The sequence below is a fragment of the Anthonomus grandis genome, chromosome 4, assembly GCF_022605725.1.
Source record: "Anthonomus grandis grandis chromosome 4, icAntGran1.3, whole genome shotgun sequence".
In the NCBI taxonomy this organism is placed as follows: domain Eukaryota; kingdom Metazoa; phylum Arthropoda; class Insecta; order Coleoptera; family Curculionidae; genus Anthonomus; species Anthonomus grandis.
Genome location: NC_065549.1, coordinates 730710 through 746423, shown reverse-complemented (window position 1 = coordinate 746423; position 15714 = coordinate 730710). Strand labels below are relative to the sequence as shown.

General features: G+C 29.9%; 3 protein-coding genes across 3 annotated transcripts in view; 1 reads left to right on the top strand and 2 right to left on the bottom strand.

The window, feature by feature from the left end:
- Positions 1 to 15714, top strand: part of LOC126734913 (protein madd-4) — a 531919-nt gene that overhangs the window by 364506 nt on the left and 151699 nt on the right. The gene's annotated exons all lie outside the window — the stretch shown is intronic.
- Positions 3628 to 9258, bottom strand: LOC126734907 (uncharacterized). The gene is made up of 3 exons (XM_050438742.1): positions 9101 to 9258; positions 5102 to 5309; positions 3628 to 3973 (listed from the first exon to the last, which is right to left on the bottom strand). The coding sequence occupies exons 1-3, from the start codon at positions 9164 to 9166 to the stop codon at positions 3765 to 3767; spliced, it is 483 nt and encodes a 160-aa protein (XP_050294699.1). The 5' UTR covers positions 9167 to 9258; the 3' UTR covers positions 3628 to 3764.
- On the bottom strand, positions 13219 to 13982 carry LOC126734911 (uncharacterized). The gene is made up of 3 exons (XM_050438747.1): positions 13837 to 13982; positions 13547 to 13736; positions 13219 to 13476 (listed from the first exon to the last, which is right to left on the bottom strand). Exons 1-3 carry the CDS (start codon positions 13846 to 13848, stop codon positions 13328 to 13330), a joined length of 351 nt encoding a protein of 116 aa, XP_050294704.1. The 5' UTR covers positions 13849 to 13982; the 3' UTR covers positions 13219 to 13327.

Here is a 15714-nt window from a genome sequence, read left to right as displayed (position 1 = left end):
TTTGAAATAAATTTGTATTTTCGAAAAAAATACCAGTGGTACCAAAAATTTGATTTCACCATTAAATAGTCCAGGAAAAAGTAGCAGGAAATGTTGATTGATTTTTTAAGGTTTTTATAAAAATTTATGTTTCTGTGAAAATTTCCAGTGGTACCAAAAATTTTATTTCATCTTTAAATTATCTAGGAAAAACTAGCTTAAAGTGCCTTGTCTATCGGCTTTTGATGATTTTCGAGAAAAATGTCTGTCTCTGAGAAAACGACCAGTGGTACCAGAAATCTGATTTCACCATTAAATTGTCCAGGAAAATGTCGATTGATTTTTGAAGGTTTTTTATAAAAATTTGTTTTTCTGTGAATATTACCAGTGGTACAAAAAATTTGATTTCATCATTACGTTGTCTAGGAAAAAGTAACTCAAAGTACCTTGTCTATTGGCTTTTGATGATTTTTAAGAAAAATGTCTGTCTCTCGGAAAACGACCAGTAGTACTAAAAATCTGATTTTGCTATTAAATTGTCCTAAAAAGCAGCTAAAAATGAATACAATATCGATAGCTTTTTGATGTTTTTTAAAACAAATTTGTATTTTCGAGTAAATTACCAGTGGTACCAAAAATCTGAATTAACCAATAAATAGTGCAGGAAAAAGTAGCGGAAAGTTTCGATTGATTTTTTAAGTTTTCTGATAAAAATTTGTGTTTCAGTAAAAATTACCAGTGGTACCAAAAATTTGATTTCATCTTTAAATTGTCTAGGAAAAATTAGCTTAAAGTAACATATCTATTGACTTTTAATGATTTTTGAGAAAAATAACTTTCTATGGGAAAACTACCAGTGGTACCAAAAATCTGATTTCACTATTAAATTGTCCTAAAAAAGTAGTTAAAAATGAGTACCATGTCGATAACTTTTTGATGTTTGTTAAAATAAATTTGTGTTTCTATGAAAAATACCAGTGGTACCAAAAATCTTATTTCACCGTTAAATTGTCTAGGAAAAAAAGCGGAAAATGTCGATTGTTTTTTGAAGGTTTTTTTATAAAAAATTGTGTTTCTATCAAAATTACCAGCGGTACCAAAAATCTGATTTCATCTTTAAATTGTCCAGGAAAAAGAATCTTGAAGTACCATGTCCATTGGCTTTTGATGATTTTTGAGAAAAATGTCTGTCTCTGGGAAAACGACCAGTGGTACCAAAAATCTGATTTCAGTTCTTCAAGGTTTTTTATAAAAAATTGTGTTTTTGTGAAAATTACTAGTGGTACCAAAACTATGATTTTATCTTTATATTGTCTAAGAAAAAGTAGCTTAAAGTACCTTGCCTATTGGCTTTTGATGATTTTTAAGAAACATATCTTTCTATGGGAAAACTACCAGTGGTACCAAAAATATTTTTTTTAGGTAATTGATACTTTAATAAGAAAAACTACTTTTGCAAAAAAAATTAATTCAACGGCCTGATATTTTCTGAAACTAATTTTTGTCAAGCAGTGAATTTTTTTTAGGTAGTTGATACTTAAAAAAAAAGTGACCACAGTATAACCTCGACTATCCGAACACGCGTTTATCCGAATATCCGATTAGCCGAACCAACAAATTTTTGGTCATTATCCGAACGCTCTTGATTAACCGAACAGTGGCGTCAATTTGCAGGTCTCGACTCTTTACGAAACTTACGATTTTTTTTAAATTAAATTACAGGTACACCAATGTCTGAGGAAATTATTTGCGAAAAGGCAAATTATTTTTACCAGCAACTGCATGGTAATAATACGTTTAAAGCTAGCTCAGGGTGGCTCCAAAATTTTAAGCAGAAATTTGGAATTCGACAGCTTTCTATTTCCGGGGAAAAACTTTCCAGTAACCTCTCTGCAGTAGATCCTTTCAAACTAAAACTTCATGATAAAATTGAGGAGTTAGGCTCAAATGCCCATCAACTTTATAATGCTGATGAAAGTGGGCTATTTGGGAAAATGTTGCCTCAAAAAATGATATCGATAGATTTTCGTTTACTTTTAAAGAAAAATGTGTGTTTCTGGGAAAACAGTGGCACCAAAAATTTGATTCAAAATTTAAAATTATATTTAGTGTCAACGAAACGTTAATTTGAAGTAGGACTATGTTACACATATTTTTTTTACCAGGCTACGTGACTCATATACGTATCATACCAATTATTATATGATCTTACAGAGACGTAAAGTGCAAGGCTTGTTGAACTCGAAAACGAATTTAATGTAAATTTTAATTTAAAAAAGATCATCTTAGGACCTCGGGATTGAATAGTAAATATAGTTAATTTTTCTTACTTTTTTAGGTGATAATAATGCAATATTACTGTATGCAATATTAAAATTATTATTTTTTTATAATAATAATTTTAATATTATACCGGGTGACAAAGAAATCAAGAAAAAAAAGTCATGGGTCCCAAGAACTAAAACTAAATGAACTTGAAGTTACATTTTCTCACATTAAGATTGACGAAGTTATTTGTTTAAGAGATTTTAATAGTAATTTATTAAATATAGAAAGCGCTTTTAGACCTTTGATTTTTTTAAATTTCCCTAACTCTACAGCTTCTCTCAAAGACGTAGATTTTAGTGATCACTTAATTTTTGCTAATTTAAATGTTATCATAAAAAAATTAAGCCTGGGTATAATTTTAATACTTTAGATCATGGTTAATTTTATTCAGCTTTAGTGTCGAAACCTTGGAATAATACAGATAACATAAACGATATTAATAATAAGGTAGCTTTTATTAGTAAAAATATTAATATAATAATAGAAATTCTGAAATTACCCTTATTAAACTCGATTGTCACCAGTTATTTTTCTTAATAAGTGTTTTATTCCTTAATAATCGATAAAACGCTTTTTGTTTAAACCTAAATGATGAACGTGCCTATTTAAATTATGTTACTGTAGAGCTGATTTTGTCAAAAGCTAGCATAACTTAAGTGCATATGAATGACGTTCATTTATAGTCGTTTATTTTAGTATCTATTCTTAATATCGTAACAAAAACTGCTTGGATTCAGACTTCCAGGAGCTGTAAACACTGTCTCCCAAAATCTGTGAAGTCTCTAAACAATTTAGAATATATTTTAAAAATTAAAAAGATTTTTTACAATTAAAACTACATGTATTTCCTAAAAAGTAATTAATAGAGATGAAATTTATTAATATTCCAGGTTAAGAAATATCTCTTAGCATATGTTATTAACTATGTCATTGCAGAAGGTATATTTCCAAATATGTGGAAGAAAGCAGTTATTATATATCAAATCTTATTAGTATTTGACTTATTTTACCAAAAATCTTAGAATGGTTCTATACAATCGATTAAGTTTAGTAGTATTAGTATACAATATTTTCTTAAAAAAGAATTTATCCCTTTGATTGGTTTAAAAAAGGTCATAGTTGCAGTACGGTTCTCTAAGTTTTATAAGCTCTTTTACGTTATTTTGGTCTAACAGATAATTCTACACTAATATTCACTTTTTTTCGTCAATCTTTAATTTGATATACATACAAATAAAGTCATTATTATTAAATTCAGGAAATTATGGGCGTCTGAAAGGTTCTTCCTTTATCTAAGAATAGCTCAAAAAAACACCTTAATAGAATTTTTTAAATTTTATTTTGATACACCTTTATATTTTAAAAAAATGGTACACATCATCAATGTCAGGCCAATAATATGCACGCAAGTCAGTCAATAATAATCAAAGAAAATAAATTTATGATTTCGCTACTATTTAAAGGCCGTACACGTGGGGTTTGTAGCTGCCGTCGTCGTGCAATTTCTCGTTGATGTCTGGAATCCATTGGCCTTCGATGCCGGATCCTTCGAGGCCTAAAACTTTGGCGGCCAAACCGGGATTGGCGATGCCGCCCAATCCTAATCCCAAACCGCCTCCCAAACCGAGACCGGCACCGCCAAGTACTGCACCGCCTCCAATAAGGCCTGCAAACCAAAAAAAATAAATTAAAAATTAGTGAAATTTTCAAGCAAGAAATATCTGTTTCGTTCTTTCTTCTTTTATTACTTTTTGCTAATTTTACTTATTTTAGTTAACATAAGTTTTCTTTAAAGTTTAAGATATTTAATACTTTGTTTATTTTGGTTTATTTACATTGATTTTGCGTATAAAAGTTCACCCGGTATAACACACGCGTTTCTTGGTAAATTGTCAATATTTAAACTCGACCTATCTTACATTTTCTTACTCTCTTACTCCAATGTTCCTTCCATAAAGCCTTGCTCTTTTATCCTACTTTACCTTATTGACCCCTCGGGGCGAGAGGAGTAAGCTATTTGACCGAGGTCATACGCCAAAAACTTAAAATACGGAACAGGTGTGCGATACCGGAAAGCAGTAGTACTACGGGAATTATTGAATCGGTACCTAAACTCATGCGAGATAATACTGAAGTGCATCACGTCTTTGTCGATTTAATGAAAGCTGATTGGGGTGTTCCTTATATCAACATCTTTTACTTCATTTATTACTAGGGTAAGTCGAGTCATTCTTTTTCCTTTTACGTTAAATTGTGTCTCTTCTTATTTTGTTTCTATTTTATTTCGCTCATTACATAGTCACTAAGGGTGTGCGTCGAAAACAGAAGGATCATCACCTTATTTCAGTGTGACTGGAGCAGCGTCCCTATTTCTTTACAGTCTGGCCTTGATAACTTGATAAATAATTAAGATCGAAATAATCTTGATTTAAGTAATTAAACATATATAATAAACAGGCCCGAAACAATATAAAAATAAGAGGAAAATGACTTTTTCTATTAAAATCCGTTGCTATTCCAAAAAACTTAGTTGAAAAGCATTCTTTTCTTGGACCTATAGATTATCTATACACACAAAACTAAATCAAATGAATTTTTTAATATAAATTTAGCAGGAAAACTCCTATTAAGCAAAAGGAGATAACAAAAGTTACCTGTGTATAAAAAAATTGTCAAAAACTGTATTTTTATTATTTTACTGTTTGTAATAATGTGTGCTTTGTTTATAGCAATGTAACTTGTTGTAACAGTAAAGCTTTCTTTAATATTATTGTTTTGGGAAACAAATGCTTACCATGTCCTCCGGCCAAGATGGCTCCGGGTGCGGCTCCGGCAATGATGGCTCCGGGAGCTCCGATCGGTCCGACCGCGGCCAATCCGCCCCTTTGGACTACTCCGGAGGGTCCGGAAAGGATGGCGCCACCGTCAACACTTCCGGCCAAACCGAGGCCGAGGCCGCCGGCCGAGGCGTAGGCGAGGACGCCGAAAAGGGCTGCTACGAACTGAAAATTCGAGAAATAAATATTTGTATACTTAACACTCTGTATTTGAAAAAAAAATATATAAAGGCAATAAATATTGGACAATGTATATTGTCCTTGGAAAATTCGCTTGTTCTCTTAATTTCACAGATTTAAGAGAAGAGTAGCTCCAGAAAGCTATTCCAATAGCGAAGATGTGATTGCACCAATGCATAGAAAATTGTTTTTGCCATAGACGCACCTAATTCCTAGTAGGTTTGCCTTAAAGCATATCCTCTCATAATATATTTTTTTTAATTTATAATGTGTAAACTCTAATAAGGAAGAGATTTCTTCACAGAATCAAACGACAATCCTGTTTCAAGGGTAATGCATTTAGCAGATGCATTATCAGACTGAACTATATTACTTTATAGTCAGAAATTATGTTTTTTTGCAATCACAGTCAATTGAAACTGACCTGTTTGACTGAACCAATTGCCTGGAATTATAAATTAAATAAAATTATGAACTAAGAATTCCAGGCAGTTGAACGCACGAATCCAGTAATTACCTCAATCGCCCGAAATTCGCAAATATATTCTGGAATTATAGGGACTATACATATGTATATTCCTTTTCCAATTCGCACCAAGTCAGACTCAGCGGTTTAACTTACTCAATTGCCTTGAATTACAATTGAAATAAAATCATGAATTAAGAACTTCAAGCAGTTGAATTCACGCCTCCGAATTACTTGAGCTGCATAGAATTCCTAAAAATATTATGAAATATATAGGGAGTATACAATCGTCAATTCCAGGCAATGGAGACTGACCTGTTTGATTGACCTAATTGCCTCAAGATACAAATGAAATAAAATGATGAATCAAGAATTATTATAGGTAGTCGAAGAACATCCAGGAGTTAGATTAATTTCTTGGAGTTTTCCAAAAAAAATATTTTTTTTTTAAAATTCCAGGCTATTTAAACTCAACAGTTAGACTAACCCAATTGTCTGGCATTATAAATAAAATCAAATTATGGATCAAGAATTATAGGCAGTTGAGTCCACGCCTCAGAATTACCTAAACTGTCTAAAACTAATAAAACTGTCTAAAATTGCCAAAAATATTTAGGACTATATAATCGTCAATTTCAGGCAATTGAGACTAAGCTATTTGACTGAGCCAATTGCCTGGAATTATAAATAAAATAAAATTGTAGATCAAGAATTCCAGGCAGTTGAACGTACGTCCAGGAATGACATTAATTTACTAGAATTCCCAAAAATATCCTGGAATTTTAAAGACTTTTGTGTGAATTCTTTATTCAGATTGAGAAGTTTTAAGACAGATTTAACTCCGTGGAATTACAAATTAAATAAAATTATGAATTAAGAATTCCAGGCAGTTGAACGCACGTTCAGGAATTACCTCAACTGCCCAAAATTCGCAAATATATTCTGGTATTATAGGGACTATACATATGTACATTCCTTTTCCAATTCCCACCAAGTCAGACTGAGCAGTTTGACTGAATCAATTGCCCGAAATTACAAATAAAATAAAATTGTAGATCAAGAATTCTATGCAGTTGAACGTACGTCCAGGAATGACATCAGCTTACTAGAAATCCCAAGAGATTTAACTTCTTGGAAGAGTTGGAGAAGTTGAACAGATTTAAATTCCTGGAATTACAAATTAAATAACATTATGAATTAAGAATTTCAGGCAGTTGAAGGCACGAATCCAGGAATTGCCTCAACTACCTGAATTATAGAGACTATACAGACGTACATTTCTTTTCAAATTTCCACCAAGTCAGACTAAGCGGTTTAACTTATCCAATTGCCTTGAATTACAATTAAAATAAAATCGTGAATTAAAAATTAATTCGGGCAGTTGAATTCATGCCTCCGAATTATTTGAGCTGCCTAGAATTCCCAAAAATATTATGATAAAAATATAATATATAGGGAGTATACAATCGTCAATTCCAGGCAATGGAGAGTGACCTGTTTGATTGACCCAATTGCCTGAAGATACAAATGAAATAAAATGATGAATCAAGAATTATAGGCAGTCGAAGAACGTCCAGGAGTTAGATTAGTTTCCTGGAATTCTCCAAAAAAATTTTTTTTTTAAATTCCAGGCTATTTAGACTGAATATTTAGGCTAACCCAATTATCTGGAATTATAAATTAAATTAAATTATTGATCAAGAATTACAGGCAGTTGAGTCCACGCCTCAGAATTACCTAAACTGCTTAGAATTTTCAAAAATATTTAGGACTATATAATCGTCAATTTCAGGTAATTGAGACTAAGCTATTTGACTAAGCCAATTGCCTAAAATTATAAATAAATTAAAATTATGGATCAAGAATTCCAGGCAATTGAACGTACGTCCAGAAATGACATTAACTTACTAGAATCCTGATATAATGAAATAAAATGATGAATGGCAGTTGAAGAACGTCCTGGAAGGAACGAACTGGAATTCTCAAAAAAATCCTGGAATTTTAGAGACTGTGATTTTTTTTAAATTCCAGGCCATTAAGACTGAACATTTAAACTGACCCAATTGTCTGGAATTATAAATAAAACCAAATTATGGATCAAGAATTACAGGCAGTTGTATCTATGACTCAGAATTACCTAAACTGCTTAGAATTTCCTAAAATATTTAGGACTATATTATCGTCAATTTCAGGCAATTGAGACTAAGCTGTTTGACTGAGCCAATTGCCTGAAATTACAAATAAATTAAAATTGTAGATCAAGAATTCCAGGCAGTTGAACGTACGTCCAGGAATGACATTAACTTACTAGAATTCCCAAAAATATCCTGGAACTTTAAAGACTTTTGTGTGAATTCTTTATTCAGATTGAGAAGTTTAAAGACAGATTTAACTTCGTGGAATTACAAATTAAATAAAATTATGATCTAAGAATTCCAGGCAGTTGAACGCACGAATCCAGTAATTACCTCAACCGCCCGAAATTCGCAAATATATTCTGGAATTACAGGGACTATACAGACGTACATTTCTTTTGCAATTCCCACCAAGTCAGACTGAGCGGCTTAACTTACCCAATTGCCTTGAATTACAATTAAAATAAAATCGTGAATTAAAAATTAATTCGGGCAGTTGAATTCATGCCTCCGAATTATTTGAGCTGCCTAGAATTCCCAAAAATATTATGATAAAAATATAATATATAGGGAGTATACAATCGTCAATTCCAGGCAATGGAGACTGACCTGTTTGATTGACCCAATTGCCTGAAGATACAAATGAAATAAAATGATGAATCAAGAATTACTATAGGCAGTCGAAGAACGTCCAGGAGTTAGATTAATTTCCTGGAATTTTCCAAAAAAATCAATTTTTTTTTTAATTCCAGGCTATTTAGACTGAACAATTAAACTGACCCAATTGTCTGGAATTATAAACAAAATCAAATTATGCTTGAAGAATTACAGGCAGTTGAGTCCACACCTCAGAATTACCTAAACTGCTTAGAATTTCCAAAAATATTTAGGACTATTTAATCGTCAATTTCAGGCAATTGAGACTGAGCTGTTTGACTGAGCCAATGGCCTGAAATTACAAATAAATAAAATATATGGATCAAGAATTACAGGCAGTTGAACGTATACGTCCCGAAGTAACTTCAACTGTATAGAATTCCCAAAAAATGAAATATTGACAATTTAAGTTTGATTTTTCTAATAAAACGAGCTTTCTTAATTCATCATTCGAAACAATAGGCAAATATCCTACTAATAATAAATTATTATTTACAAAGTGAATTTCTTTGGCTTACCAGAGCTTGCATGGCTGTTATTCTAAAAGAATTCTGGGACACGAATGGTACATACCCATAGGTCATAATTCTCTTTATATAGTTACTACTTACCCACACCCAAACTAGAAAATTCAAATAAATAATGCATTTTTTTCAATTTTTTTCAAAACTTGTGAGAAAGGGATGATGAAATTTCTAGCAGCGTTTAAAATACAAAGACAACTGTTTATATTATCATATTATGTACTGGGTAGGTTGTACATACGTGGAGGACAATATTGGTTGCTGGGGCAAGTTTTTTTTTTTCAGTAAGGTTGGTGACAATGTGCTGCGAACAGGTGAATAACATTTGTCTAGAAAAGTGTAAGTGTTATTCGTTCGTATTTTTCCCAGTTACTAATTTTAATCCTTAGAAGATTACCCCAGGGTATCCAAAATTGCTAAGACAAGAAAAATTAAGCAAGCATTTAGGATTTATGTATATTCAAGGTATATTTTCCATTACTTCCTTAAATAATTGTGTGACATTAAACCACCCTATATACTAGCTCAAGAAATGTATGAAAAATTGGTGAAAAAAACATAATTTAATTTGTAAAATGTATGAATGGTTAGTTTTCAATTTAAGGTAGTAATTGCAGTTTCTCACTAAGTCAACCTGAGGCTCTTTAGGTCATATCGTTTAATCTACATAATATATATTCATGAAATAAGTGTTATTTTGTAGTTTGTTTATTGCTTTAGAATAGCAGTTTTAGGTTTAGTACTTGACTTGATGAGGAGCGTAATTAATTAGACCACATATATTTTTTTAAACCATATTTTAGTTCCCATTACCTTCCTAAATATCTATATAATAGCCTGTAAATCTTCATATATTTTTAAAGTGTGAAATAACAGAAAGGTGAAGGAAGGATCGAGGAATTGTCGAAAAACAAAAATTTTTTTGTGCTTTTTGAAAAACAAAATCAAATAGTACTTTAATTCTATGATTTATCAATAGTCGTTTTTTAATTATAAATTTGTAAATTATCGGAACTTTGATAGTACCCAAACAAAAAGCATAATATTTTCGGAAATATTCTTTACAAATGTTATTCATAGTATGATCTGATCTTAGAAATACTTTCAGAATTATCGGCACTCTTATATGACAGTTTTTGAGTTTTTTGAAGATCACCACTCACTTCAAAATCCAATATCTCAAAAAGTCACTGAAATGTGTTCATAAAGTAAAAAGCATGATATTCAGGAGAATATTCCTTGCAAATATTCTGTATAATATAAACAAGTCCAAAGAATACTTTCAGAATTATTGGCACTTTAAAATGAAGAATGATTTTTGACCTTTAAGGTGACCGCTTACTTCAAAGTCCAATATCTCAAAAACTAATTAGAATATTCTTATAAAGTAAAAAGCATGTTATTCAGAAAAATATTCTTTATAAATATTTTTACCGGTGTAATATAGTCAAAGAAACGGATTCAGAATTATCGGCACTTTTTGGTGATAGTACGTAAGAACGATTTGTGATCTTCAAGATGACCACTCATTTCAAAATGCAATATCCCAAAAAGAAATTAGAATATTCTCATAAAATATAAAGCGTGATTTTAAAAAGAATATTTTTTATAATGTAAACTAGTCTAAGAAAAAATTTTTAAATTATTAAAACTTTTATGTAATAGTGCCCAATAACGAATTTTGGTCTTTAAGTTGACACTAATTTCAAACCCCATTATCTCAAAAACTGATTGGAATATTCTCATGGAATAAATAGCATGATATTTAAGAGAACATTCTTTGAAAAAATTTTTATAACGTTAACTAATTTAAGAAATAGTTTTAGAATTGTCGGCACTTGTACGTAATAATACCCAAAAACGATTTCTGATTTTCAAGGTAACTACTTGTTTAAAAATTCAATATTTCAAAAAACTAGTTAGAAAATTCTTGTCTTTAGAGTGTAAATTAGTGCAAAGATTACGTTTAAAATTATCGGCACTTTTAGGAGATAGTGCTTAAAAACGATTTTTGATTATTAACGTGACCACTCATTTCAAAGTCCAATAGGGTAAACCCACCAGTGATTGGCCATTCATAAATTATGTTTCAGTGATTGGCCACTAATATAAACATTCTGTTAATAAAAATTATAAGCGTTATATCTTTTTTCTAATTCTTGTTAAGTAATTTGGCAACCTTGGTTGCTTTTTTGTGGCCATCCTTCATTTCTATGCTCTGTCGTTTTTATTACTCTACTCTACATTTTATTACTCTACATGTGAAAGGACGGTACTTATTTTACTGTATTATTTATTTCTATTTTGTGCAATTAATTAGTTAGCAATTGATCAATAAATATATAAGATAGTTAAAAATTAATATAAAAAATATAATTAAAAAGAAATTAAATGAAAAAATAAACTGCTTTAGTCATAAAACACCCCAGAAAAAAAAAGAAATAAAGGAACTAAAAATATTTGCCTTTTCACAATCCAAAACATCTTAGAAAATAAGAGTTTTTTCTAAGATGATAATAAGAATTAATTAATAAGAATTTTCTTTATAAAAATATCTTTGGCCAATAACTAAAAGAGTAGTGACCAATGACTGACTCACTTATGCCAATCACTGGTGATTTAATGTTGAAACCAAAAAATATATTGTTACCTATTCTAATTTATAAAAAAGTGCCCAAATAATGTATGTATCTCTTTAATATACACTATGTTTCTTACGTGACGATTCTGCAATACAATATTGGGTCTGTATCACTTGGAAATACCTTTGTGAATCTGGTGAGTGGCCAATCACTGGTGGGTTTACCCTATTTCAAAAACTAACTAAAATATTTTTATAAAACAAAAAGCGTAATATTCAGGAGAATATTCGTTTTTTAGAATTATCAAAACTTTTATGTGATAATATTAATTCCAAGGTTGGTGTTTAATTTTTAATGTGACTACTCACTTTTAGGTCCAATATTTGAATATCTAGTTGGAATATTGTTATGAAACAAGAAACATGATCTTCAGAAAATATTCTTCACAAATAGACTTAAGTGCTTAAATTATTTCAAAAAACTACTAAAGAATTATCAGCACTTTTAGGTGGTAGTGTCCAAGGCTGATGTTTGATCTTTAAACTGACCACTCACTTCAAGGTCTTATAACTCAAAAACTAATTAGAATATTTTTATGAAATAAAAAGTATCAGATTAAGAAAACTATTTTTTGCAAATAATTTATATGGTGTAAATTATTTCAATAAATAATTTCAGAATTATCGGCATTTTTATGTAACAGTATCCAAGGTTGATGTTTGATTCTCAAAGCGATCCAACCACATTTGAAATAATAGACTTGTAAATAAATTTCAGAATTTTTTATTAATATATGGACTTTTTACAATAAGAAAAAAAAATAGAAAGAGAAAGATAACAAAATAAAAAAAAATAAATTTTAAGTATATTAAGGACATCTATAATAGATGACGATAGATGTCCTTAATATACTTAAAATTTTTTTTTTATTTTTTTATAATAATTTTTTTCGTGTTACATAAGTTGATTTTTAAATTTGTTTTACAATTCACTCAATAACTTCTCGTTAAATAAATAAATAATCAAGAAATTAACAAAAAAATTAAACAAAAGGCAGAAAAAAATCATTCATTATATTGAAAGTTTTAATATTATGACTACTATTATGATTATTATTATGAGTTTTTTTCTTAGTTTTAGTAATACACTATTTTCTCTATGTTACCTTTCTTTGTTTTTCATAGGTCATATTTCTCTCACTTTAAAAGAAAATCAAACAATACCTTTGACCTCAGTCAAGTATTACTTTATTAGGCATAACTTAAATGGGTATTATTGTACTATATTTTTTTAACAGTTTTTTGAGTGCAAATTTCATTTTTTTTAGAACTAGTTATTTAATAACTTGTCTGTTTATTTTACTTAAAAAAAATCAATTAATTTTATTGATTTTTTTTTATTTTAAAATTTATTTAGAATATAAAAAAAAGAGCTCAGAAGTCGACAATAGAGATGTAATTAATATTATATTATATCAATTAAAAAAACAGTTTTAACCTAATTTGGGGGTATAAAAGTAAAACACGCAAAGGCGTTCAATAAAACTTTATTACATCACTACAATCTGTTATAGGTATATACATAAAATATATCAAACATTCATAGAATATCAGTTCATAATAATTTTCTTATTAAAGTTCTAATGACCATAGATGTGAGGCTTGTAGCTACCATCATCGTACAAATGCTCGTTGATGTCTGGAATCCATTGACCCTCGATACCTGATCCTTCCCATCCGTGGGCTCCCAATAGGCCGAGACCAGGAGCCAAAACACCAGGAGCTACCACTACAAAAAAAAACGAAAATAAAGACTTATTTAAAAGAAATAGAAACAATTAAAGTAAAGGATAAAGTACCTCCAAGGTGTCCAAGACCAAGACCGAGACCCAGAGCAGGTCCAGCAACGACAGCTCCATGGGCAACTCCGCTTCGAACAACAGCACCGGATGGGCCACTAATAATGGCTGGACTGCCGACGCCGCCTACGATACCGGCGTGTAATCCAGCGCTAGCGATAGCTACTGTTACTAAGAAAACGGCTAAACCCTACAACAATATTATTAAAAAAATATTTACTTTAGCAGATATAAATTATACTTATGTGAATTTTAGACTAGTGTGGTTTATGTGAAGGGCGTGTACTTACCAAGGAATTCATGGTTGTTTTTCTCGTCGGTTGCACACAAACAAGAAGTGACAAATAGTGCGGATTGCACTATTTTATATATGTATAGGCCGCCGGTCAACCTTGCTACGCCCATCGGATTTTCCCTCTTATTGCACATATTTTCTTCGTTCAAGTGCATCTAGGCAAACCAATAGATGTTGAAAATAAGTATTTTATAAATTATTTAAACAAAAATCGACATTTTAGGTATCTTAGATGGGCAATGTATCCCAAAAAATAATGCACAAAAATGTTGAAAGTAGGTCACTTAAACAGCACGTGTTTTTTTTTAATTAAATATAAATATTTTGTAATTTTTAAGTGCGTGATATATTACTTAAATGGAAATGTATTTACAGCCTTTACAATTTAAAGATACTTTATTATATGGCCCTTTCTATGAAAATATTACAGGTTTTTATGATTTTAGGCAATTCAGCCATATATATCAAAAGCGTTCCTTTACGAGGATCATTTTCATATTTAATAATAATTTTCTTATTGCTGTTAGGTGTTTTATGCGTTTCTTTATATCCTTTATTATTTTCTCAATTTACTTTTTCATTACTATGGTTATGCAAAAGTCAAAATATTTGGAAAATCAGAAAAGTGTACAAATTATTAAAAATTAAATTATTTGTCTATGCCTTGACTCATTTAACTGTTTTTCTTACATAGTTTTTTATATTGTTTAACAATCTAATACAGAAAAAAATTAGTTTTGAATATTCAACAAAGCCTAGAATAACAGTAAATGAAAAAAAAAATAATGTAAAGGAGTAATAAAAAAATTAATGAAACGCATTAAGAAGCATAACAGTTTATAGGAAACCTGAAATAAATCTGAAAATAACAGTCGTAAAGCAACGAATTTTTTTTTAATTTGTGGCTAAGTTTGCATAAAAGAATATTTTGACATTTTTTTGATCATCAAGTGGTAGCTACAGTAAGATATCTGATTTTGGTTTCATCATTTAAAAATTCATGTTCTATTACCTGAATAATAGTAATGAGTAATAGAAACTTCAAGTAAACGGACTTGAGAAAATTAAAATTAAACTAAATTAAATTCAAAAACTAAGAAAAAAAACTCAATTTAATTAAAATTTTGTATATAAATAAATGAATTAGAAATTTGCCTCCAATCCGTAAAAATCCGACCCGAAGGATCAAAAATTTAATTTATTAAAGATGTGACTTGAGAAACCCAAAAAACTTAATTTCAAAAAAATTCCAGATTTAAGGACTAAAAATCAACAGCAAGACCTAAATTATTGTTGCTTTAATTCCTTTATTGTTTCTTCACTTTATTTTTTTCCTTATCGTGCTTTTGTAAACGTCAAAACACTTAATAAGAGAGGTATACGAGCCCTAACAACTATATATTGGAGCAAGTATAGTCATTTTACGAATAAAATTCCAGTTTACCGTAATTCTTTTAATTTTTTTTTATTAAAAAATAATAAATTAATAACATTTTTTATGTTTTAGAGAATTATTTTTAAGGTTTAATGAAATTTTGATGTTAAATAATATTTATTTAATTGTTTGATAATCAAAAAATGTTGACAACTAAATGTTGGAACATGGGTTGCTTTTGCTCAAATTTTTCCAGTTTTATGACGTTTAATTTCCACTGTCATGACGCAAAGATGCTTTGAATAAACAAAAGTAAGTAGTCCGTTGTCAACAATAAAAACTTTGATGCTTCACTTGACCATTAATTATCAATTACTGTCATTTTTATTATGAGTAAAATACAATAATGGCTCGTGGAAAACCTACTGATCTAAAAGCGCGAGAAATTATTTTCCGGCAGTACCATAAAAGGAAAACAATGCGAGAAATCTCCAGTGA